The 27,290-nt window shown below is 45.9% G+C and overlaps 1 protein-coding gene across 1 annotated transcript in view; it reads right to left on the minus strand.

Annotated features, from left to right (window-relative positions):
• PTAC12 (plastid transcriptionally active 12) overlaps positions 1-26,443 on the minus strand; it is an 87,856-nt gene extending 61,413 nt beyond the window's left edge. The window contains exon 1 of the mRNA XM_086824736.1: positions 25,870-26,443. Coding sequence (XP_086680862.1) covers positions 25,870-26,296 — 427 coding nt within the window. The 5' untranslated portion in view covers positions 26,297-26,443. The remainder of the gene's footprint in view (positions 1-25,869) is intronic.
• Between the last annotated feature and the right edge of the window lie 847 nt (positions 26,444-27,290).

Raw genomic sequence — 27,290 nt, forward strand, 5'->3', positions numbered from 1 at the left:
GGCTGAAGCTGTTATGACAACCGTTCACCTTATAAACAGGTCACCTAACACGAGGCTTGGTGGAACACAGCCAGAGATGGCAGAAGATATCCCTATGGATATACCACAGTTAGAGGAGATACCGGGCATGATTTTTCAGCCTTATGGCATGGAACAGGAGCCACCAATAGGTGATATGCAGGCTGGACAGCAACCTGCAAATGATGGTCATTGGGTACAGAGGTCCACAAGACCCTCCAGAGCCCCTGACAGGTTTGTTCCAGGGGTTGACTACTTGATGCTTACTGACTGTGGGGCGCCCTCATGTTATAAGGAGGCTTTACAGAGGGCAGACAAGGCTCTTTGGGAGCGTGCCATGAAGTCAGAGATGGATTCTCTACACAAAAATGGAACATGGAAGTTGGTGCATCTGCCTGCAGGCAAGAAGGTTTTGCCTTGCAAGTGGGTTTACAGGCTCAAAGTTGCACCAGATGCAAAGCCAAGATACAAAGCCAGGTTAGTGGCTAAGGGCTTCAAGCAGGAATATGGTGTGGACTTTGAGGAGATCTTCTCTCCAGTGGTCAAAATGACCACACTTAGAGCTGTATTAGCTTTGGTTGCACATGATGATCTGGATTTGATTCAGATGGATGTGAAGACTGCTTTTCTTCACGGTGACCTCCATGAGGAGATATATATGCAACAGCCAGAGGGTTATGCAGTGAATGGAAAGGAGAAGCTTGTATGCAAGCTGAAAAAGAGTCTTTATGGGCTCAAACAGGCACCAAGGGAATGGTATCATAAATTTGATACATTCATGAAATCTCAGAAATTCAGGAGAAGTGACATAGATCACTGCTTATACACCAAGAAAGCTTTGGATGGCAATCTATTGATCCTCATCTTGTATGTTGATGATATGTTGATTGCCGGGAAATCTCATAAGGAGATGGATACCTTGAAGAAGAGGCTGCATCAAACCTTTGATATGAAGGAGTTGGGTGATGCAAATCACATTTTGGGTATGCGGATACTTCGGGACAGAAATCAGCATGTGTTGTATTTGTCTCAGAAGGAATACATTGGCAAAGTTTTGCAGAGGTTCAATATGGACGGGGGGAAGAAGACTAGTACTCCTTTGCCTCCATATGTGAAACTCAGTGCTATGGACAGCCCACAGTCAGATAGTGGCAGGGCTGATATGGCCAAGATTCCGTATGCTTCAGCTTGTGGCAGTCTCATGTATGCCATGGTTGCTACTAGGCCGGACATTGCATTTGCAGTGGGAGTGGTTTCTAGATACATGGCCAACCCTGGCAAGAAGCATTGGGAAGCAGTGAAAGGTGTCATGAGATACCTGAAGGGCACACAGGATATGTGCATTTGTTTTGGCAAACAGGATGCATTAGTGCATGGTTACACGGATTCGGATTATGCCGGTCATCCAGATAACCGGAAGTCTACTACCGGTTATGTGTTTACATTCACAGGAGGTGCTGTGTCATGGATATCCAGGATGCAGAAGTGCACAGCCTTATCTACTACAGAGGCCGAGTATATTGCAGCCACAGAGGCTTGCAAGGAGGCATTATGGCTATCTCGGTTAGTGGTTGATTTGGGTTATATAGGGGATATTCCATTGTTGCATTGTGACAGTCAGAGTGCCATCCAGTTGGCAAAGAACCCTGTCTTTCATGCAAAGACGAAGCATGTGGATGTGAAGTATCACTTCATCAGAGAGGTGATAGAGAACAAGCAAATTCAGCTTGTTAAGATTCATACGGATGACAACCCGGCTGATCTGTTGACAAAGAGTTTGCCTCCGGAGCGGTTTGCTCATTGCAGACACTTGATGGGCATTGGATGAGGCCAGTTTCAGCCTTGTATATTATCATGTACATGCTGATTTTTCTTTCCTTCATTTAAGGGCACTTTGCCTTTAAGAGGGAGGTTGTTGGGGTAAAGGCATTATGCCCACCCTTATAGTGTGTACAAGCCCATAAGTTATAGTACATAGTACACTTAGTACTTTTAATGTACTAAGTGCACTATGGGTACTAGTGCAATATACATGTGTGATAGGGGAATCACACACTCATTCCCATGAGTTGACTTATCCCCACAACTCTCTCTCTCTCTCCCTTCTTCTCTCTGTGTGTATGTCTCCCACATGAAACCTAACCCTAATTAACTCTCCCATTCAGTATGATCCAGAGAGGAACGAGATTGTTGTCAGCCGGGATGTGGTCTTTGACGAGCATGTTCCAGCATCCACTGTCGAGGAGCCGCCACTTCTTGGAGATCTAGAGGAGTCTGATGATGATTCCCAGTCTACCACTCCAGTTGATCCACCTTAGTCATCACAGGAGGTTGAGCCCGCAACTGGAGTAGAGCCCCCGCGACCACAGGAGGCTCCACGATCTATTCAAGTACCTAGGTGGTTGTTAGACACCCTTCGGGAGTCAGGTGTCACGGAGCTACCCTCCGAGTGGACCACAAAGGACGGCCCTCGAAGATCACATCGAGTCCGAGATAAAAGCAACACGGCAGAGCTTCTTCAGGTGAACTATGCTCTGATGTCACGTATCATGCGGGATAAAGAGCCCACTTCCATAAAGGAAGCCCTTTCACAGGATACTTGGAGGGAAGCCATGCAGGTGGAATTTGCATGCAGGTGGAATTTGATGCCATCGAGAAGAACAACACTTGGGAGTTGGTACCGAGGCCGTCGAAGCGGTCAGTCATTGGTGTCAAATGGGTCTTTAAGACCAAGTACGCGGCTGATGGGTCGGTGGACAAACACAAAGCCAGGCTCGTGGCTAAAGGTTATGCTCAGCGGCCAGGCATCGACTACGAGGATACCTTTGTACCGACAGCGCGGATGACCACGATTCGGACCGTTCTTGCCCTTGCTTCTTCTCAGAGGTGGCCCGTGTATCAGATGGATGTAAAATCTGCGTTCCTTAATGGTGACCTGCACGAGGAGGTGTACGTTGAGCAACCTCCCGGCTTTATTGTTCCAGGATCGGAAGGGATGGTTTACAGGTTACGTAAGGCCTTGTATGGTCTTAAGCAGGCTCCCAGGGCTTGGAATCAAAAGATTGATTCCTTCTTTATTCGGATTGGATTTCAGAGATCGGTTGCAGATCCGAACCTGTATCTCTTTCGGGAACGCGGCATGGTCACACTCATCATCTTTTATGTGGATGATCTCATTCTCACCGGCGGTCATGTGGAGCACATTGGAGTGACGAAGGCTGCCTTGTCAAAGGAGTTTGAGATGACAGATTTAGGCTTACTCCACTTCTTCTTGGGATTGGAGATCTGGCACACCCAGAGGGGGTTTTTCGTCTCTCAGCAGCGGTATGTTCATGAGTTGCTTGAGGCCTTTGGGATGGAGAACTGCAAGCCTATTACTTCGCCGAGATGGACCCGAACACAAAGTTAACCGTTACAGATCCTTGTGAGCCAGTTGATGCCTCGCAGTACCGGAAGTTGGTTGGTTCATTGATCTGGTTGCTAAACACCAGATTGGACTTGAGCTTCTCCGTGGGGCTGTTGAGCTCTTTTATGCAGACGCCATTGAAGACTCATTGGGACGCAGGATTGCGGATCTTGCGGTATCTGCAGAGTACGAAGGATCTGGGACTCTTTTACACAGTAGGGAATGGAGTCAAGCTCCAAGGTTGGAGTGACTCAGATTGGGGAGGAGATCCAGACACGAGGAGATCTACTTCAGGATACACTTTTACCCTCGGCTCAGGAGCAGTTTCTTGGAGCAGCAAGAAGCAGCCAACTATTGCCCTTTCTTCGACAGAGGCAGAGTATCGGGCTGGTCCAGGTACAAAACGTGTGTGCTCATATATCAAAGCCAGGAGGAGAAGCTACGCCTAACCAGAGTTGTATAGCTATTGCTCGGAACCCGGTTTTCCATGCCCGGACCAAGCATATAGAGATACAGTATCACTTTGTACGTGAGAAGATCTTGGCGGGTGACATCTTGCTACTTTATTGTTCGACGGAGGACAATGCGGCGGACCTCTTCACAAAGTCTCTACCTCAGGCTACGCTCACGCGGCACTCTAGCTCCCTGGGGTTGGTTTCACAGCCAGGAGCTGAGAGGGGGTGTTAGAAGTCATCTCCTGTCTATTTGTATACACCAAGGCCTCTGTTGTGGGTGTGCCCGCCCGTATATCATTTTTCCACACTCCCCGTATTTTTTCCCTATTTTTCCCATTTTTTCCTAGTGGTGGGAGGGCTGCCAGGTGATGCCAGGAGCACCCTATTGCTGGCCGACTGGATCTACATCAGTCGTGGGCTTCAGGGCTGCTGGCCAACTTGTTTTGATCAGGCGTGGGCATCAGGTTGCTGGCCGACTACATTTATGCAGTCGTGGGTCTTTTCTCCAGTCATGGGCACTCTCTGTAGCTGGCCGACTGCCCTCTTGGAGTTGTATATATTGCCCCTCAGCCCCCACCACTTTCTCATTCAGTATTTCCGGGATCTTGTGTATAGAGAAGAGTTTACACACCTATCTCTCTATGTTTCTTGTGCTGATTATTTTCTGCAGTCTACTTGCTCTTGTCTACCCAAGTTTGGTTATCATTTCCGCTGCATATTCTGACACACTGAAGACTGAATGAATGTCTAAGCCCTATGCAAGCCTATTTATACTAACTAGGGGTTCGTCAAGTTGGCTGGTCATTTATTTAATAAAGTTTATATTTATAAATGACATTAAATGCTAAATAAATACCATAAAATATGAAAAAATTACCAGATAAATCCTAGTAAATTCCCTAAGGTTTCTGGGATGTTCTAAACGATGCACAGGCATATGAATGCATATTATGCAGGATGCAGAGTGCTTTCTGATGCAAACCCTAAGGCTTCTACTAACTCTACATGCATGAATGATTCTCTCCAAGTGGGTTACGGGACTTGACTGACTGACTGACCCGCTAAGGCTGAGAAATGACCTACATAGCTCGTGCCTAACTTATCCTGGACTGAGGATGTACAATGGGGTCGCGGTGTACGAAAAATATCATCCTACTGGGTTCTAATAATGTACAAATGTTGCACTGCTGGTGATGAGCCAGTTTGTCACCATGCAGCACTGAGCGCAGAGTGCACGTGACATTCCCTCCTACTTAGCTTGGCGGCAGATTCATGGCTTCCAAGTAGTCCGCCAACAACTGGGGGTACTCCTGGAAGAACTCCTCGTCTAGCCATACGGCTTCGTGGGTACCTCGATCTCGGAATTTCATATAGAACTGACATATCCGTCGACCGGAACCATGCTTCCAACGATGAAGAAGGATCTGCTCTGGCTCAATAACTTCTGCTTCGTCTACCACGTCTGGCTGCTGTTCATCTGAAACATCAAACACTTCTGGACCAACATATGGTTTTAGCCAAGAAACATGGAAAACATCATGCATTGTCCAACTGGTAGGAACCTTTAACTTCATAGAGACATCACTTAACTTCTTAACTACAGAATGAAAGCTTGGGACAATGTTTGCCCACTTGTTTCAATCGTTGTTTCATGATGCACTCATAGACCCAATCCCCTTCTTGGAAGTGGATATCTCGTCTAAACTTACTTGCCTGTCTGTGAACTGAATAATGGCCAGGCTTAAAATTGAGGGCCAAACTGGGTTGAGTACCAAACTCTACGGAATTGACGTACTGATCTTCTATGGTTTTTAAGTCTTTTCCAGAGATGTTGAGAATGGCAGACTCCTAACTGGTCTGGATGCTGGTCTTTCTACTAAGAACATCTGCTACTGGATTATGCTGACCAAGGATGTACTTGATCATTCCTCCAACCTGGTGGAAGAGCTGATCTTGTCTAGTGTGCTGAGCACTCCACTAGGCACTTGGCATCGTCGGAAGCCACTTAAGTGCTTGGTAGTCTGTGATGATTGTGAAAATGCGTCCATAAGGAATAGGTTTCAAATGTTTGCGAACTGCCTGCTGTTCTAGCTTGCCCTTGAAAGTCTTGGAAAGACAAGAGGGAAACTTGCTAGGAGGTTCTACTAACTGTGGGATACTAGGTGGGAGATCATCCTTAAAAATGTATGAATGAGAAAAGAGATCTGCCAACTGAGAGACTGAAGATGATGAGACAGCGGTTATCGATGAGATAGAAGCCGTTTGAGCATAAATCAATGCTCCTTCTGCTCCCTTGTGGATAGCTTGATTGGCCTGGAGATGAGAAATCATAGGGATGCCAAGAATGCTCCTAACCCCCCGAATCATGACAGGCTCAAGAAAACCTTTAGAGATAATAAAGGTGTCCTGCCCCTAATTGGGAATAGGCTCATACTGACGAAACCACTGGATTCCTAAGATCATGTCACATCCCAAAAGAGGAGAGACAATGAAATCTCGCTGGAATGAGGCCTTTTGAACTTAAAAAGAAAACCGTTGTGCCCTTTGAGATATGTGGGTGCGGAGACCAGGTGTAAACCCGTCTACCTCCAAATGATAGGGCACTAAGGTACAGCTCATGTTGGTAGCCAACTGGGGAGAGATGGCGTCCTCAGAACTGCCCATGTCAAAAAGGATTATGAACTGTCAGCCCTTGGCAGAGCCATAAGCTCGGATGGGTGGTTGTTGCCTCACCCTCCTGCTTAGCATCAAGTACCACAGATGGCATGGGATGCATAGAAGGTAAGATCTGAGCCACATTGGTGGTAGCAGGCGGGTCTAGAGTGCAGAGAGATATATGAGAATTGTACACCAAATTACCCACTGAAGGGCCCCCTATCCCAATAACGAGATAGTATTTGCTTTATTACTCTTTTGAGAATGACTATGGACTATAGATAAGCCAAACGCAAGATCTCCGAGGATCGGAAGCCTGGCTGAACTGTACACGGCTGTAGAAACACCTCAATGAACTGATCTCGAGCCTATGCACTCTTCCCAAGGGCATGAGGAAGGGCTGCGCACCTGAGGCTGAGAAAGGACCGCGGTGGACTGTTCTAAGCTATGTAACTATGCTGTAAATGCTTATGAATGATATGTTACCGTCACCATATGATTGTTGCATGTATGGATGATGCACAGAAGACGGGTTACTGCTGTAGGACTGAAACGCAAGGTAAACTCTTGTAGAACTGATGCAAGATTGAAAACGCACGCTGGACTGGACTGAACTGCAGCCGGCTCTGTTATGTGCAGAAACCCAGGTGTTGATGCTGATCTGGGGCCTGAAAGAGTGCTGAATGCAGGCGCCTATGGACTGTATGCTGCGCCTAGGTCTGCAAGGGACTGAAGAGCTTGGACTGTTGCGTTGGACTGTAGATGCTGATTGGAAGCAAAACGCAAGACCTCCTAGCTGGAGAAGCAAACGCAGAAGCTCCAATAGGGTTGGATTAGTCTAGGGCTGAAGACAGGGATGCTCCTAAGGCTGAGGATGAAGGTGCCTAGCTCACTGAAGACTGAATGAATGTCTAAGCCCTATGCAAGCCTATTTATACTAACTAGGGGTTGGTCAAGTTGGCTGGTCATTTATGTAATAAAGTTTATGTTTATAAATGACAATAAATGCTAAATAAATACCATAAAATATGGAAAAATTACCAGATAAATCCTAGTAAATTCCCTAAAGCTTCTAGGATGTTCTAAATGATGCACAAGCATATGAATGTATATTATGCAGGATGCAGAGTGCTGTCTGATGCAAACCCTAAGGCTTCTACTGACTCTACATGCATGAATGATTCTTTCCAAGTGGGTTAAGGGACTTGACTGACTGACTAACCCGCTAAGGCTGAGGAATGACCTACGTAGCTCGTGCCTGACTTATCCTGGACTGAGGATGTACAATGGGGTCATGGCGTACGACAAATATCATCCTACTGGGTTCTAATAATGTACAAATGTTGCACTACTGATGACGAGCCAGTTTGTCATCATGCACTGAGTGCAGAGTGCATGTGACATTCCCTCCTGCTTAGCTTGGCGGCAGGTTCATGGCTTCCAAGTAGTCCGCCAGCAACTGGGAGTACTCCTCGAAGAACTCCTCGTCGAGCCATACGGCTTCGTGGGTCCCTCGATCTCGGAATTTCGTATAGAACTGACGTATCTGTCGACCGGAACCATGCTTCCATCGATGAAGAAGGATCTGCTCGGGCTCAATAATTTATGCTTCGTCTACCATGTCTGGCTGCTGTTCATCTGAAACATCAAACACTTCTGGACCAACATATGGTTTTAGCCAAGAAACATGAAAAACATCATGCATTGTCCAACTGGTAGGAACCTTTAACTTCATGGAGATATCACTTAACTTCTTAACTATTGGAAAAGGGCCAAAACTACGGAATGAAAGCTTGGGACAATGTTTGCCCACTTGTTTCATGATGCACTCATAGACCCAATCCCCTTCTTGGAAGTGGATATCTCGTCTAAACTTACTTGCCTATCTGTGAACTGAACAATGGCCAGGCTCAAAATTGAGAGCCAAACTAGGTTGAGTACCAAACTCTGCGGAATTGACGTACTGATCTTCTATGCTTTTTAAGTCTTTTCCAGAGATGTTGAGAATGGCAGACTCCTAACTGGTCTGGATGCTGGTCTTTCTACTAAAAACATCTGCTACTACTGGATTATGCTAACCAGGGATGTACTTGATCATTCCTCCAACCTGGTGGAAGAGCTGATCTTGTCTAGTGTGCTGAGCACTCCACTAGGCACTTGGCATTGTCGGGAGCCACTTAAGTGCTTGGTGGTCTGTGATGACTGTGAAAATGCGTCCATAAGGAATAGGTTTCAAATGTTTGCAAACTGACTGCTGTTCTAGCTTGCCCATGAAAGTCTTGGAAAGACAAGAGGGAAACTTGCTAGGAGTTCTACTAACTGTGGGATACTGGGTGGGAGATCATCCTTAAAAGTGTTTGAATGAGAAAGGAGATCTCTTAACTGAGGGACTGAAGAAGATGAGACAGCGGTTATCGATGAGATAGAAGTTGTCGGAGCATAAATCAATGCTCCTTTTGTTGCTCCCTTGCGGATAGCTTGATTGGCCTGGAGATGAGAAATCGTAGGGATGCCAAGAATGCTTCTATCCCCCCCGAATCATGACAGGCTCAGGAAAACCTTTAGAGATGATAAAGGTGTCCTGCCCCCAATTGGGAATAGGTTCATACTGACGAAACCACTAGATTCCTAAGATCATGTCACATCCCAAAAGAGGAGCGACAATGAAATCTCGATGAAATGAGGCCTTTTAAACTTCAAAGGCAAATTGTTGTGCCTTCTGGGAAATGTGGATGCGGAGACCAGGTGTAAACCCGTCTACCTCCAAATGATAGGGCACTAAGGTACAGCTCATGTTGGTAGCCAACTGGGGAGAGATGGCGTCCTCAGAACTGCCCATGTCAAAAAGGATTATGAATTGTCGGCCCTTGGCAGAGCCATAAGCGCGGACCAGGCTTTTCTGTGTGGTTGTTGCCTCACCCTCGTGCTTAGCATCAAGTACCACGGATGGCATGGAATGCATAGAAGGTAAGATCTGAACCGCATTGGTGGTAGCAGACCCGGCTGATGAGTACTCTCTTCTGTAGACACGATGCTGAAGTCGGTGGTCGTGCCTTAACGCAATCTAACCATCCAAGGATATCTCCACGCTAGGATACGGCGTGTGTGGACAATCTGAATCTAATACCAATGTGATATGCAGCAAAAGTCTCCTTTGTTGTTCCATCTGAAAGAAGAGGGAGATGTAGTCAGGTGCTGCTGGAGGCGGAGGACGTGCTACTGCTGCCTCCATTTTTGGAGACGCTCCATCAGCAGCTGGTTCTGAGCTCTAAGAAGAGCTATGGTGTCTGCTGTAGGCGGAAGATTATGGTCTCCTTCGGGAAAGACATCTTCCGGCTAATGAGTACTCTCTTCTGTAGACATGATGCTGAAGTCGGTGGTCGTGCCGGAATGCAATCTAACCATCCAAGGATGAAACCGGCCTTCAAGAACTTGACGGGCGGTGAAACAAACACTCGCACACAAAACACTTCATCACCCATGGGAACCTGGAAAAAGAAAACAAACAGGGGGAGCTAGAGTGCTCCTGCAAATAATACAAGGACACCGATTGGCCCCAAAACGCAGTGGCGTCCCTTGCGGTATTTCTTTACTTGATCAAATATGAGTACAAAGTACAACTTGACGAATCCTTTACCAATAGGATCCCTTTTTGCTTTTCACCCAGGACTTTTCCCAATAAGAACTCTCGCTATTACAGCAAAGCATTCCATAGAGAAGGCACACCTATACGACACCTCCCTGCTTGAAAAGGTTTTCTCCATCTCTATCATGGATTCTCACAACCCTTCCCCAAACAGCAATAGGGCTCTACCAAACTATATGTCCTTCCTATAGTCACAACCTGCATGTAACCTCGAGAAAACTATAACCTGTTCACATGAATCCAGAGACATGCTTTCCACACGAAACCAAAGACCTGTATCTAATAAACCATAGACCTGTATCCATAAACCATAGTCCTGTATCCTCGATACCAAAGTCCTATTTCTTCACGAAAGACCAATGTCCTGTTTCCATGACAGATAAACCATCAGATCACGGTTGCCAAGACCTAGAGAGAGAGAGAGAGAGGACGTGTCAAGCAATCCCTGAATACACATAAGTCCAAGTCGATGAGCAACAACACATCTCTTCCAAGAACATCATCCTATGCATATGCAGCTTGATCCTCTGTATCCCAATCTCGTAAACAAGGCCTGCAATCCACGATACCAAAGTTCGCCTGCCTGACTGCTTCCACACATGCATGTAACCTGCTCCACGACCATCAGTACCTGATCAAATTCATTATTGTGTGCCCATCCTCTGCACCGCTTTCCCACACTTGGCGTCCATATGACTGCCCAACTGGCTGTCCACCTAACTGATAGCTAGCCTGGCTGCCCACCTATCTGGTCGCTGGATGCTGGGAGCCCCTGCATGTAGCACTCCTGATATCCATGTGCTGGCAACAATCCATCTGGTGCCTAGAGCTGTTCACAGCCCACCTGACAGCGCCCAGCAACAGTACTCGGCAGCAACCCATGCGTGCAAGTGCAGCAACACCCGTCAGTAGTAGTACTCGCCTGCAGCAGCACTCGGCGGCAGCAGCAGCACTCGACGGAGGTGGCAACAGTACCCGGCAGTGGCGGTAGTAACAGCAACACCAGCGGCGGTAGTAACAGTAGCACCAGCAACGGCAGCAGCAGTTGCTAGCGGCAGCAACACCCCTGGCGGTCAGCAGTACTCCTGGCGGCAGCAACAGATTCTGGCGGTGGCAGTAACTCCTGGTGGCGACGGCAGCAGCAGTTGCCTGGCTCTTGCGTAGCAGCAGCACCCGCCCCCTGTAGCCATACGTGCATCAACGCCACCCGCCGGTTATAACTCATGCGTAGCGGAGTTGATTCCCACAGGTGACTCCCACACGCCGACCTCCCATACGGCCCGTTACGAATCTCCGCCACCTTCCTTATATATAGATACGATGCGTTTTTTTTCTCAAAAACGCCAAAAGCCAAGGTTTTAAAAACGCATGCTTTTCAAAATAAAATAATATTATTTTTTTAAGCATCAAAGGTTTAAAAACCTTATGAACAATAATATTTCCCTTTTTGTCCCCTTTCACACTTGGGCTGGCCACCATATATGGGTTTCCTTTTCACATTTAAACTGATGCCTATCTGCTTTCCTAGGCAGTCTTGGGAACATCCCAATCCAATATAGCTTGTACCTTGTCAGCGTCCAAGTGAATACTACACTCATTGATCACGTACCCCAGATAATGGACCTCTAAGAGGCCAAATGTGCTCTTTTCCTCGTTAATGTAGAGCTCATTGTCTCGCAAAAGTTGCAAGTGTCACAAAATTCCTTTCAGCTTCTATTTTTCTACTATTCATGTGTGGCATGTGGAGCCTGACATGATATACATGTATGGCTGGTGTAGCCTACCATGGTGTGTCTGTGTGGCATATGGAGCCTCACATGACAGTACATGTATGGCTGGTGTAGCCTGACATGATAGTACATGTGTGGCTTGTGGGGCTTGACATGGTGTACATGTATGGCTCAAGGAGCCTGACATATGTAATTCCCTAGGACTAGCTATCTTGGAGATCTTCTATATTTATGTTCTGGGAAGGTTCCGGAAGGATCATGAGCCCTAGACATTTTATCGGATACAACTGAGCATATGGGAGTTTCTTCCAGTTTAGCTGCACTCGTGTATGCATGACCTTGATTTTATCTTTGGATGACTTGTATTGTTTGCCTAGACAATGCTTGAGATTTATGCCTGCGTTGTCCATGGGGCCGAGGACGCCTGGGCACCGTGTGGACGTATATGTGCACACCTATTTAGGACTGACAGGTGGCCTACATGTGTTTTGCAAGTGGTAATTATCCCCAAAAACCCAATTTATAGCTTTATGGTTTCACATACTAATAATTATGGGTGCACACACACTTATAAGTGACCGGACAACTTATAAGTTGTACACACTGGGCTGGACTTATTTAATACACGTGGCAGCCAAAAGACGGGATCTGGACAACTTTTGGGCCAACTTCAAGTAGGCGCCCCCTTCTAGACCTAAAAAGCACACGAGTGGGCTATTTCCGGCAGGGAGCCTCTATTATTGATGAAAACTCCAGATTTGTGAGACGTGCCTGCTTTTCCTGGTGCATGAGGGCTGGTCAACTACTTCTACAAGCTGTTCACAGCCATCTACCACGACAAAAACCTAACAAGTGTATGGGAGAACTCCTTCTGGATGTTTCCTACTGCTGGTCGACTAGTTTACAGCCCTGAAAAGGGGCTGGTCAGGTCATAAAACAAGGGAGAAGAGCTGGTCGAAGGGGCTGGACAGGTTTTCCATCGAACAGAGACTTGCATGCTTGTGTATTGCTGGTGGTCGCAACCTTCTGTGGCTGCTGAGGGCTAATCAACTGTTGTAAACAGCCTTTCATGGCTGGTTTGTTACCATATTATAGTAGTGATGTGTGTGAACACACTTAGGACCGCCGGGGCACTTTTTCCCTCACTAGGAGGTTTTTTCCCCCGTGCATTGTATATACGCCCATTATCTTCTAGGGCTTGTTATCTTTCATTTTTGGCACTCATAATACACTACTGTGTTGTGCTCAAGCTTCCTCATCTTCTTGAAGTTGTGTGTGCATTCCTGCAACCCTAATTCCAACAATTGGTATCAGAGCAGGCTTCCTCCTCCCGGGCAGCATCACCGGCACCTGCCGCTTCATCTCCTCCGATTGCGACGAGGTTTCACGAGCGTCTGCAGGTTAGTATATGCCGTGGGAAAGCCCGTAGGGCTTGGTCATTTCAGAATTTTGATCTGAGGTCATTTCGCCCTCCGTTTTTGCATTCCAAGTACTGCGCAGGCAAAATCGTCCAACTGTGCAGATTCTCTGTCAAGATTAAAATCTGCAGGACAGGTGCCCATTCGTCTGTTTTGGGCTGTGCTACATAGCACAGGTCGATTTTATACAGGTTTACCTCTTACAGACAGCATTTACATCTAGTAGTACAGTCATTGGCCATGGCTGACAACAATGATGTATTCCGCATGTTGGCTGCTGAGGATAAGTTGGATGGCACCAACTATCCATTGTGGGCATATATGATGCGACATGTATTGGTAGCAAAGGGGTTATGGAACATTGTGCAGGGTATTGATGCACGTCCTATTGTGGCTGGGAATGCTGCAAACACATCAGAAACAGGTACTGTTGATGATGGTGCAGGCACAAGTGCTGTAGCAGCTGTTCGAGAACCACCACTTTCAGCAGAGCAGATTCGTTGGGATGGTAGAGATGCGCAGGCTCATGCCTTGATTGCGCTGTCTGTCAAACGTACCATTATCCCACATATTCGCTCCTGCAGGACTTCTAAGGATGCTTGGGATGTACTTGCCACATTGTATCAGGCAAGAAATGAGGCTCGTGTTGCTTATCTCCGAAAACAGTTGGAGAATGAGCATATGAACGAAGGTGATTCTATGGATAGCTTTTTGACAAAGATCAAGGATTTCAAAGAGCAGCTCATTTCTGCAGATGAAATCCTGTCAGACAGTTCACTTGTGCAGACTGTTTTGAATGGTCTACCAGATTCTTATCAGGGTTTTGCTTCCACTCTTCGCTTGATGATGAAAGGCAATCCCAATGCCTTATCATTTGAAGAGTTAGTTTCTGTTTTGCTGCAAGAAGACCAGTCAAGGCAAAACAGGAATATTATGCGTGTCGCAGATCAAGCTTTCGTTGCTAGTCAGAGAAGCGGGAAAGGTAAAGCTGGCTTTTCTTCTAGTAAGCAGAAATCTGCAAATGCTGCGCAACCAAAGAAGGAAGACAAAGATGAGAAGAAGGGTGACAAACAGAAGACATTTTGCAAGTACTGTAAGGGAAATGATCATGTCATCAAAGCGTGTCCTAAGCTGGCTGCGAAAGAGGCTAAGAAGAAAGAGGCTGGTATGGCTGTTGCAGATGCCTCTCCTTCTAACAATGAATCTGCTAATGTTGTGCTAGATACAGAATGGGCATTCAATGCGCAGTGCAGTTATGACCCATCTTTGCATGACACATGTATGTCTGCAGTAGATTCAGATGTATGGTACTTTGACAGTGGTGCCACTAAGCATATCACCTCGCAGCGCAGTTTATTCACTTTCCTTGAGTCTGCTCCCACAGGGAATACTGTCACTTGTGCCAATAACTCCTCTTATCCCGTTAAAGGAGTTGGACAGATTGTGCTGAATGTTGCAAATGGCAACACCTTTACACTTTTTGATGCATTGTATGTGCCAGGGATCAAAAAGAATCTGCTGTCAGTCTCCGCATTTGCCAAAAAAGGTTTGGTTGTAAAATTTGTGGATGACAGATGTACTGTTCATGATCTCTCTTGTGGTGACATCATTGTAGCATCTGGTTCACTATGTCGAGGGCTGTATAAGCTCAATATGGATGGCAAATGTGTAGAGGATTCAGCATGTGCTATTATGGATACGCAGGCTATTTCAAATGCAAAACTGTGGCATGCACGTTTTGGTCATCTGAATTTTGCAAGTTTGCTGCGCCTGCAGAAATCTGAAATGGTGTCTTCTTTGCCTAAGCTTGAGGCACCTGTCAAGCATGTTTGTGAGGGCTGCATATTGGGTAAAATGCAGCGTGCTTCCTTTCCCAAAGATGGATCAGTGAGAGCTGAACGCAGATTGCAGCTTGTTCACAGTGATGTTTGTGGTCCCATGCAAACTCCATCATTTGGAAACTACCTTTACTTCGTGACTTTCATTGATGATTTTACCAGGCATGCATGGGTATATCCTTTGAAGGCAAAGTCCGAAGTGTTTTTGTGCTTCAAACAGTTTTTGGTTATGGCTGAAAATGTGTCAGAAAGTAAGATGGGCACCCTCCGTTCAGATCGAGGGGGGGAGTATATGTCTTCAGAATTTAATGCATTTCTGGCTGAGCGTGGGATAAAACACCAATGTACAGTGCCGTATACACCACAGCAAAATGGTGTGGCTGAGAGAAAAAACAGGTCTCTCATGGAAATGGCAAGATGTATGGTTAAGAGTCAAAGTCTACCACATGGTTTTTGGCTTGAGGCTGTCATGTGTGCCACTTATGTACTAAACAGGTGTCCCACCAAAGCATTACAGGTTGTCACTCCATATGAGGCTTGGCATGGCCGCAAGCCATCTGTTGGCCATTTACGTGTTTTTGGTTGCCTGGCATATGCATTAGTGCCTGTGCAACATCGCAGAAAATTGGATGACAAAGCTGTCAAATGTATTTTTGTTGGATATAGTGCTGAGAGCAAAGGCTATCGTTTGTATCATCCACAGACAAAGCGCATTTTGGTTAGCCGTGATGTTGTATTTGTGGAAGATGCAGTTCAGCCCTTGGTTTCATGTACTAAGGAGACAGATATCAGCTCACGTGATGTCTATGATACATTGTTGCCTCTTTTCAGTGGTGCACAGTCAAGTGCAATACCTCATGAGGCAGTTTTTCAGCCTATGCAGGTTTTAAATGATGGCACAGATCAGCCTATATCTGATGCAGATGTGCATGATGCACTTGAGGATGAGAGACAAGAGATTGAGGGCTCTAGGAATATGCCTAGATGGCTGGTGCAGACTTTGCGTGACAGCAAGTTGGATGCCCCTTTGTCTAGTCGCACTCGTTCTGGCTCTCATGGTGCCTCTTATGCGTCAGATTGTTATGCATTGGCTGTTTCTAGTCTGTGCGATGAAAGTGAGCCTGTTTCATTTGATGAGGCACAAAGTTCAGAAAATTGGATGGCTGCTATGCAAGCAGAATACGATGCTATTATGAAGAATGGGACATGGTCCTTATGTGACTTGCCCCCTGGCAAGAAGGCCATTGGCACTAAGTGGGTATACAAATTGAAGCGTAAGCCTGATGGCACAGTGGATCGCCATAAGGCTAGGCTTGTTGCAAAAGGTTATGCTCAAGAGAAGGGCATTGATTTTGATGAGACTTTTGCTCCCACATGTCGTATGACCACTGTTCGTAGCATCTGTGCATTAGCAGCTCATAATGGTTGGAATGTACATCAGCTGGACATAAAGACTGCGTTCTTAAATGGAGATTTGCATGAGGAGGTGTATGTATCGCAGCCTCGTGGTTTTGTTCAAAGAGGGCAAGAAAACAAAGTGTGCAAGTTAAAAAAGGCTTTATATGGTTTAAAGCAAGCTCCACGAGCTTGGTATGAAAAAATACATGCATATTTGACTGCACATGGGTTTCAGAATAGTCCAACAGAAAGCACTTTGTATGCTAAACGTGTGGATGGTGTACATCTAATCATTGCTCTCTATGTCGATGACATGCTGCTCACAGGACCAAATGAGAGTCATATTGCTGATTTTAAGGCTGATTTGAATGCCTCTTTTGAGATGTCAGATTTGGGGCATTTGCATCATTATTTGGGGATACAATTTAAGCAGTGTGATGGAGGTATTGCTTTGTGTCAGACAAAGTATATTGAAACATTGTTGCGGAGATTTGGCCTTGAAGACTGCAAGCCTATTGCTACTCCAATGGAGACAGGTTTGAAGTTGAGTCTTCATGATGCTGGAGATCACTTTGATGTCACACTCTATCAGACAGCTGTTGGTTGCCTCATTTATGTATGCATTACGAGGCCAGACATTCAGTTTGCAGTCTCACAGGTGAGCAGATTTATGCATAGCCCAGGCATTAAGCATTGGCAGGCAGTGAAGCGTATCTTTCGCTATTTGAGTGGTACTCGGCATCTTGGGTTGTTTTATCCCAAGGAGGGATCATTGCCGCCAGATTTACATGCTTTTTCAGATTCTGACTGGGCTGGTTGTTATGACACACGCGTGTCCACGAGTGGTTTTTGCTTCATGCTTGGAAGCTCATGCATATCATGGTTGAGCAAGAAGCAGCCTACTGTGGCCACTTCTAGTTGTGAAGCTGAGTACAGGGCAGCTTTCACAGCTACGGTTGAGTGTGTGTGGCTCAGACGCCTTATGGCTGATTTGGGTGTTGGGCAGCCATCTGCCACCACCATCTTCACTGACAGTCAGAGCGCATTGGCAGTTGCGCGGAACCCAGTGTTCCATGCTCGTACGAAGCACATTGAGGTGCACTACCATTATGTCAGGGAGAGACTCTCTGCAGGAGAGATCAGTTTGGCTTATGTGCCAACACAGGATAACCTTGCAGACCTTTTCACAAAGGCTCTGCCTCGTGAGAAGTTCGAAGCTTTTCGCAAAGCTTTGGGCTTACTCCCTTTTGTGGATTCGTCCACATAGCTAGACACTTCCCTATACATGAGTGCTAGCTCTTGTTCACCGCATCACTCCAGGGGGGATTTGTTACCATATTATAGTAGTGATGTGTGTGAACACACTTAGGACCGCCGGGGCACTTTTTCCCTCACTAGGAGGTTTTTTCCCCCGTGCATTGTATATACGCCCATTATCTTCTAGGGCTTGTTATCTTTCATTTTTGGCACTCATAATACACTACTGTGTTGTGCTCAAGCTTCCTCATCTTCTTGAAGTTGTGTGTGCATTCCTGCAACCCTAATTCCAACATGGTTGACTTGTCCTGTGAGCCATACAGGAGGAAGGTGAAGACACGGTTGTTCCGGGCTGATGCGGGAGTGCTATGGGCTGTCCATAGTTGTCCTGCATGTGCTTGATGCCGGAAGTGTCTTCTTGTGCTGAGGATTGTCAACAAAATTCTGCATATGTATTTGTTCTGCTTTCATATTGTTCTGGAAGAGACAAGTGCTAGCCAGTGGAGAATCCCTAGGCACCCGTGAAGTTGTATCTGGAAGCAGACTCCTTTTCGGTAATCTAACCATAGAGGGGGGGCACGGGGGCGGGGGGGGGGGGGGGGGGGTTGGGGGGTCAGCCCATCTTCTAGTGTGGTGTACTGTGCAGATTTGTCATCTTCCTTTGTCTGGCATACTTATGTGTATTTTCAGTTTTCATGATTGATTAGATTTCCGTGTACAGTTGCCCTTCCCTTTACATTGGTATCAGAGCCAGGTTTTCTACACAGTTTGTACCTAATATGATGCTAGATATGGCTGTAAGGAGTCATTATCCATGAGAGAAGGTTAGGATTCTAAGGTAGCCCTCGTCTTATCGTCGCGCCTCGAAAGAGGTTACTTTTGGTTTAAGCGGCAGTGAGTGTGTGGAAAGACTTCGTGGCCCTCCTGTCTGTGTAGGGGCACTATTGCACCGTTGCAGTCTATTCAGTATCATACTTGGGGAGCTGGTAGTAAGCGATTCCAGGGCACAGAAAATTCTTTTCTTTTTGAAAATCTGGAAGATACAGTATGACCAGCCAGTCAGATCATTCTGTGGAGGACTCTATCACTCATGCTCGCCGCATGCAGGAAGAGGATAGAGACAGAGATCATGTTGGGGCTTTGGCAGATAACAATCCACCGTTGTCTACCAAGGTTGAGGATCAGCAAGATATCGATGCCTTGATGAATGAGCTTGAAGAGCTCCGTGCTTTGCAGAGAGATCCTGATGTACAGAGGGTCATTGAATCAAAGTCTTATGTCAAGGCTAATGTGGTCACTTTTGATGTAATTGTCCAACAGATGGGAATTTAACAAACCTCGAGAGTTGGTTGTTGCTTATTTGAAAAGCCGTGACGATGTTGTTTCCGATGATGAGAGCAAGTGGGTCTTCACACGATAGCCTCGCAAGCTAGCCCGTGAAGGAAATTCCGATGATGATGTGAGAGGGCATGCAGCCCGCACCAGTGATGTGAGGGGGCATGCAGCCCGCACCAGTGATGTAAGATGGAGCAGCCCGAGCAAGTGATGTAAGTGGGCATGCAACCCGAGCAAGTGTTTTGAGGGGGCTTGCAGCCCATGCAACAGATATGAGGGGGCATGCAGCCCAAGGAGATGATGTACATCGACATGCAGCTCGAGGGGATGATGAGGGGTTTTCAGCCCATTTGAGAGATGCAGAAGATCTTCATGCATTGTCGGTGGTGTCTCCACCTTCTAGGTATGTTCTTGCTCCTAGAGTTCCATCCAGAGTGGAAGGTGTTACACAGGAAATCAGCCCTAGATCTGGGCACTGTCGCCATCGTAGACATGACGAGGAGGATGATGTTTTAGAGCGTCGGAATGCTCGTCACAACAAGAAGGCCAAAGAGTTCACGTCAAGGAACAAGGACATCAAATTCGAGAGTTATGATGGAAAACTCGATACCACCAAGACACTTGCTTTCATAAGACAATTTGAAATAGCCTTTTGTACAGATGAATTTACCGAGAAATCTATGCTCAAGCATGTGGGTATGCAGCTTAAAGAGACTGGAGACTGCAAGTGATTGGTGGATGGCAAAGCTTTTCGATAGGACAGCTGCCCGTACATGGAGTGCTTTCAAAGAGCAATTTTATGATCAGTTCCTTCCTCCTCACTTCGAGAAGGATGTACAAAAGGAATGGGAAGTTTATGCCTAATGAGTCCAAGGATGCAAAAGGGGGCTCGGAAAAGAAGCCCGAGGGTAAAAAGGATGATCCTAATCTGTCCAGACAGCATATGTTTGATTGCATTAGAGAGGGGAAGTCCTTCACATGTGGAAGCAAGGATCACATGAAATTTCAATGCCCCCAGAATCTCAAAAAGAATGATGTGCAGGATGCAAAACCGAGTGTGAATGTTATGCCTGATGTTCAAGGTAGCACTGCACATGAACCAAAGAGCAGAATTTTATGCAAAGCTTGGGGCAAACTAAAGGACCAAACAGCTTTATTCCTTTTTGATAATGCCTCAACAGATGACTTTATATCCATACAGATGGCTCTGCTGCTCTTGGGTTAAAGCCCGAAGAATTGGGAATGGACTTTCATGCAGATGCTGCCTTTGAGGGCAAGGAAGTCAAGGTCACTCCCATCCTTGGGAAGCTTCGCATACAAATATAGGGATATTTGGATCATTAAGACTTTCTCGTGGCACCACTTACGGGATGTGATGTGATACATGGGATGCCTTGGCATTATCACTTGGATCCCAAGATTTTGCACAAGGAAAAGAAAGTTATGTTTACTCATAGGGGTAGAGAAGTTTGTATTGATGCGGGTACTATTGGGAGTACCATACCCGTTGTAAGCCACATATCTATTTCCAAGGCAATAAAGAAATCAGCTTCTTCTTACTTGGTCTTTGTACGTGATGATGTTGAGCATGATGCTGTAAATCCCGTAGATCAAGATAAGATTACTTTCTTAAGTGAATACGCTGATTGTTTTGCTGATTCCCTACTAGGACAGTTACCCCCAGAGTAGGACAGTTACCCCCAGAGAGGCCAGTGGATCATTGTATTGACAATCCCTGGTAGCTCTCCTCCTAATCGACCTCCTTATAGGGTGAGGACTGCCCAACAGGAGGAAATCATGACTCAAGTGAATGATTTGCTTGAGAAAGGGTTGATAAGGCCAAGTTCTTTGCCTTACTGTTCTCCAGTTTTACTGGTGTAGAAAAACGATGGGACATACAAAATGTGTGTTAATTACACGACCCTTAACAAGATTACAATCAAAAACACGTTTTCGATTCCTCGAATCGATGATATTCTTGATAAACTTGAGGGAGTTGCTAGTTTCAGTCGCATTGATCTTAAAAGTGGTTACCATCAGATTAGAGTGGTACCTCAAGATGTGCACAAAACGGCTTTCATAACATCATGAGTATTTGGTGGTGCCATTTGGACTTACAAATGCTCCCACCACTTTCAATAGAATGATAGACAAAAATTTTAGACCTCACCGGAAGTTCACAGGAACTTTTTTTGATGATATTATTATCTTTTCAAATAGTGAGGCTGAGCGTAAAGAGCATCTCGCCATTGTTTTTGAAGAGCTAAGGAAACATAAGCTTTTCATCAATGGAAAGAAGAGTGAATTCTTCTTGTCAGAGATTCACTATTTGGGGCATATTGTGTCCAAAGATGGAGTACGCATGGATCCCGCAAAGATTCAAGCTATCAAGGATTGGCCAGAACTGCAGAATGTACATCAAGTTAGGAGCTTTATTGGTTTATGCTCTTATTATCGTCGATTTATTCGACACTTTGCCTTCTTGGCTTCTCCATTACATGATCTAACAAAGAAGAAAGTGGCATTCCATTGGTCGGATACCGAAAAGATAGCTTTTCAAAAGTTAAAGGATGCCATCATTTCAGGGTCTGTTCTTATTATTCCAGATTTGCATAGACCTTTTGTGATTAAGTGTGATGCATGTGGAGATTGTTTGGAGGCTGTTTTGAATCAAGAGGGACATGCGGTGGCTTTCGAAAGCCGCCGCTTGCAACATGCAGAATTGTATTTGCAAGTCTATGAGAAAGAGTTGTTAGCCGTTATTTATGCCCTTCAAACATGGAAGCATTATCTTTTGGGGGCTGAATTTATGGTTGAACAGGATCATCAAAGTTCACGGCACTTTCTTAAACAGCGTAAACTCTCAGACAAGCATATAAGGTGGACAAATTTCTTGTCCATGTTCCATTTTCAGATTTTGCATACTCCGGGCAAGAAGAATTTCGAAACAGATACTTTGTCACGCGGCCTCAAGTGCATGCCGTAACTACCGCCTATCATCAGGACTTGTCAGGCATGCGAGATATGTATGCTTTGGACACAGATTTTCACCTTATTTGGGCTGATTTGAATGATGGTACTGCTGTCCCATCTTATTCGATTAGAGATGGGTTTCTGATGATGCAGAACCGTATTTGTGTAGTGCGTGAATTGCGCCAAAAGGTTATGGAAGAGTGTCATGCTCCGCCGTATGCTGGTCATCGTGGTATTCTAGCTACTACACAACCTTTGGAAAGATATTTCTTCTGGCCACCTCTCTGCAGGGATATTGAAGCTTATATGCAAGAGTACCTAGTGTGTCAGAAAGTCAAGTTTGACGGACACAAGACACCTAGTTTGCTTCAGCCCTTACCCATCCCACAGGAACCATGGGACAGCATTGCTATGGATTTCATTATGGATTTGCTTTAGCAAACAGGCACACTTTATTCCTGTGAGGAAAACAATCAAGCCAGAGCACATGGCAAAGTTGTTCTTGGCTCAAATTTTCAAACATCATGGCATGCCGAAGTCTATTGTGGGGGATAGAGATCCTCGGACAACCAATTTATTTTGGTGGGCATTGTTTGATAATATGGACACAAAGCTGAGTTTTTCATCAACTTATCATCCTCAAACGGATGGTTAGAGTGAAATTGCAAAATTTAACTGTGCTTGATTTGCTCAAGTGTTATGTATTTGAGCAGAAGTCAGATTGGGAAAAGTATTTGCCATTGTTTGAGTTTGCATACAATAACACAGTGCATTCTTCAACTAATAAGGCGGTGCTTCCACCTATCTTACGAACAAAAGACGAAATCTTTGCAACAGATGAGTATGTCCGCGATTTGGATACTGCGTTTACACAGGTTCGGACAGCCATAGAAAGATCTCAAGCTAAGTAGAAAAAGGCAGCTAACAAACACACGCGAGAGGTTGTTGTGATTGGGTATTACTTAAGTTTGAGAAAGCACGTCTTCAGAAGCGACCAAGCAAAGAAGGCCGGTTTCCTAAGCTTTCAAAGAGGTATTATGGGCCATCCCAGATCTTGCAGAAGATAAATGAAGTGCCTTATAGATTGGTATTGCCCGATGACTGGAAAATACATAATGCCTTTCATGTCAGTTTGTTGAGGCCATATGTGGGACCACCTTCTATGGAGCCAGTTTTGGAAGATCCACCAGAAGTGGATAAACTTAAGGAGGTATTGCAACCTACGCAGATAGTTTTTCATAAAGAGCACAAGCATGCAGGTGGCAAGCTAGTGTGCAGGTGTCTTGTGAATTTTAAAAACTACTCGGCTATGGATGCCAAATGGATGGACGAGGATTTTTTTGCGGATTATCCGGAGCTAATGAAGGCCTACTTGGAAGCTTTTCGGTTGCGGTCAACTGCTTAAAAGCCGGGGAGGAATGTCACAAAATTCCTTCCAACTTCTATTTTTCTATTCTTCATGTGTGGCATGTGGAGCCTCACATGACATACATGTATGGCTCGTGTAGCCTGACATGGTGTGTGTGTGGCATATGGAGCCTCACATGACAGTACATGTATGGCTGGTGTAGCCTGACATGATAGTACATGTGTGGCTTGTGGGGCCTGACATGATGTACATGCATGACTCATGGAGCCTGACATGATGTAATTCCCTCGGACTAGCTATCCTGGAGATCTTCTGTATTTATGTTCTGGGAAGGTTCCAGAAGGATCATGAGCCCTGGACATTTTATCGGATACAACTGAGCAGATGGGAGTTTCTTCCGGTTTAGCTGCACTCATGTGTATGCATGACCTTGATTTTATCTTTGGATGACTTGTATTGTTTGCCTGGACAATGCTTGAGATTTCTGCCTACGTTGTCCATGGGGCCGGGGATGCCTAGGTACCATGTGCACGTGTATGTGCACACCTGTTTGGGACTGACAGGTGGTCAACATGTGTTTTGCAAGTGATAAGTATCCCCAAAAGTCAATTTACAGCTTTATGGTTTCACATACTAATAATTATGGGTGCAAGTTCACACACACTTCTAAGTGATCGGACAACTTATAAGTTGTACACACTGGGCTGGACTTATTTAATACACATGGTGGCCAAAAGACGGGATCTAGACAACTTTTGGGCCAACTTCAAGTAGGCGCCCCCTTCTAGACCTAAAAAGCACACGAGTGGGCTATTTCTCGCGGGGAGCCTCTATTATTCACAAAAACTCCTTCGGGTGGGGGGGGGACCCGGCCAATTGTTGGCCTCCGTTCGCGTGATGTGCATGGTACTCTGCGGTTCCGCGTTCTTTCATGGTATCAGAGCCTCATTGGCTCCTACTTGGCATTGGGCTTCACATCCCGCCGGGTGCCGCGGGGGGGGGGGGGGGGGGGGGGGGGGGGGGATGAATTCTTGCCCTTCTGCTCCTCACGCTGCCATGTGGCAGTGTATTATCCCACATAGTGGGTTGGGGTCTAATCAACTCCTCTATATAGGGCTAAATAGCAATTGGTCTCCCCTCATCCCCCACCTTTATGGTGGTTTCATGGGATCTTCGGGTGGGGAGGACCCGGCTAGCTGTTGGCCTCCGTCTGCGTGCTGCGCCTCCACACTGTGCGTGGTTCTGCGGTTTCACGTTCTTTCACAAACACAGCAAGTTTGTGTCTGGGGACAGCCAAAACAAATGTTTGTTGGAGTACCCAATGCCAGAACATTCCAAAGACCAAGTGCTCAAGTGTGAAAACAATTGGCAGCTGGCACAGTTGCCCTAGTTGGTGGTTGGCACAACTAGCCATAGTTTGCAAAGTTGGCATCGTTGGCACACTTGGCAAACCATCGGTCAACCTCAAGCTCCTCCTCCCTGGACGCTTGGAGATTATTTACCCCATCTAAATTTCTTGAAGGCAGACATCATCAGCCTTCGAGCAAGCCTTCAAGCAAGAGATCAAGCACAAGCCAAAGCTGCACCAGATCTGCAAAGGACGAGCATTTTCATCAAGATCAATAGCTCAATGTTCAAACTCCCTAGCCATCAGCCCAGAACAACACAAGATCCAAACATTCTAGCAAATCAGCAAAACAGTGATAACATCTTGTACTCTGCATAATTCAGCAATATGAGCAAATACGCCGCTTGTGGGTGGGGGCCCTTAAGTGGGTGATTAGGACCCTATCAGCCATTTCCTCTCTCGTCCATCCTTCTCTTCGACTACTTTCTTCCAATTTAGTTTAAACACACACCTTAATCATCACTAACACTTCCACAACATAGTGCACATACCAGGGCATACTATACACGCCATGTATATATACTCTCCTGACAATTCTTTGATGTGTTGTTGGGCAACTTTATATGATGAAACACACTGAGCAATTTTGGTGCTTTGCTGATTCATGAAAGCTTTACACTAGGAGGGAGGGGGCTACGGAGGTAAGGGTTGCCTGGGTTTGATAGAGGAGCTACGCTAGTTGTTGGTGCTCCTGAGGGGAGCTATGGCTGGAGGTGAGCTTGCAAGCTCCTCCTATAAGTCTGATGAACTACTGAATTGATTTTATTTTACAGGCAGAGTTTCTTGTGAGATCCTTGTAGGACTCTGGGGTACCGATTGGCAGACCCTTATTGTTAGTGCACCTATGCAGGACCAAAAAACTCTGGAATCAAGTGGTCATGAGGGAAGTAAAAGACATAGGTTGGTTTTAGAAAATGATACATTGAAGAAAAAATGATCAATAAAACAGACGGGGGGAGTTACTCTGCTGAGATGCTTTGACGGCAGGTTCGGCAGGAGAACCGGCAGGCTTTCGGCGGCGGCTACCGGGCTTTCCTTTGGGCTTAGATGTGGACTGCTTGGGGACGTTGGCTCGGGACCTTCTCATGATGCGGGGCACATCCTCTGACCAGAAGGGCTTGTCTGGAAGGTTTGTCCTGCTGGAGGAGAAGGCTGGGCCTGGCTCCCCTGAGATGGGGTCATCATATGTGTAGTACTGAGGGTGCTGGATTGGAGGGTCCACGGCATCATCCAAGGTGCATTTTACCCGGCGCAAGAGTGTGCATTTGCGTGCTGCCTTGGTTGACCAGCACAGCCAAAGATTTCTCTGCAGGGGCTTTGCATCCGAATAGCTGCAGGCCAAGCGTTCGTGGAGAGGGAGGCCCTGTGAAAATTGAAGACAAAGCAACATCTAGAAGGTTATGGAGGTAATCAAGCGACGCAGGGGAGTGAGAGGTCCAATAGGGGTACCCTGAGCGCGTCCGACTGCAGAAGCAAGCCCATATCACGAGCTGCAGCAAATGCAAAACCTTGGGAGTTTTATGAAAACTAACACCACGTCAGCCTCCAAGTTGGATTGGAAACTTGGCCACACCAGCATTGAGCTAAAAGGGTGGTGGCCCACCTTTTTTCAACTTGGCCATATAATAGGCAGAGTAAGAAATAGGTCCAGTTGTGAATGGAAACGTGTCTTTGCTTTCATGGAGGCCCTTCTCCGTCACTTGGTTGATCAGCATAACATCGTTTTGGTTAGGGCCAAGTCATCAGTCTCGGAAACGTGCCTTTTTTTTAATGGAGGCTCTCTCCAACCCCTGTGTTGGTCAACATGACATCCTGCCTTATGCAAAACATTGTGTTCTGTGAAGGGATCGGGACAGTCAAATGGAGGCTCTCTCCATCACTTGTGTTGGTCTGCATGACATCGTTCTGGTCCTTATGCAAAACATTGTGTTGAGTGGAGGGATTGGAACAATCAAATGTGGTTTTGTCAAATATGTCTGCCATGAAAGTTATGATTGGATGATTTTGTTTTTTTTTATATTTTCTTAATGTCACATTTAATCATGTATGTGCTTTGTTGATGGGCTAAAAATCATTTGTCTTTTTTTGTATTAATAGTATTCTTCATTGAATGTTGGTGGCAAGTTTCCGCAGATTAATGAATTTATAACCTTGTTTCATATTTTGTAACCATGTTTAGCCATGTGTTCAACCACCCTACCTTGAATTACCTTTTGAAGGTTGGAGGGTAACTTCTCAAGCTTTGAGATAATTATAATTTTTGTTTTTGTTGCAACCCAACATGTAATACACCCTACAGTCCTAAGGGTATGTCCTTTCTATAGTATTTGGGACCATTGATACGTTGTACTAGCTCGGATCGCCATATAGATGACATCAGGTCT

This window comes from Cibotium barometz, chromosome 31, assembly GCF_041138505.1.
Source record: "Cibotium barometz isolate CiBa-2024 chromosome 31, ASM4113850v1, whole genome shotgun sequence".
Classification (NCBI taxonomy): Eukaryota; Viridiplantae; Streptophyta; class Polypodiopsida; order Cyatheales; family Cibotiaceae; genus Cibotium; species Cibotium barometz.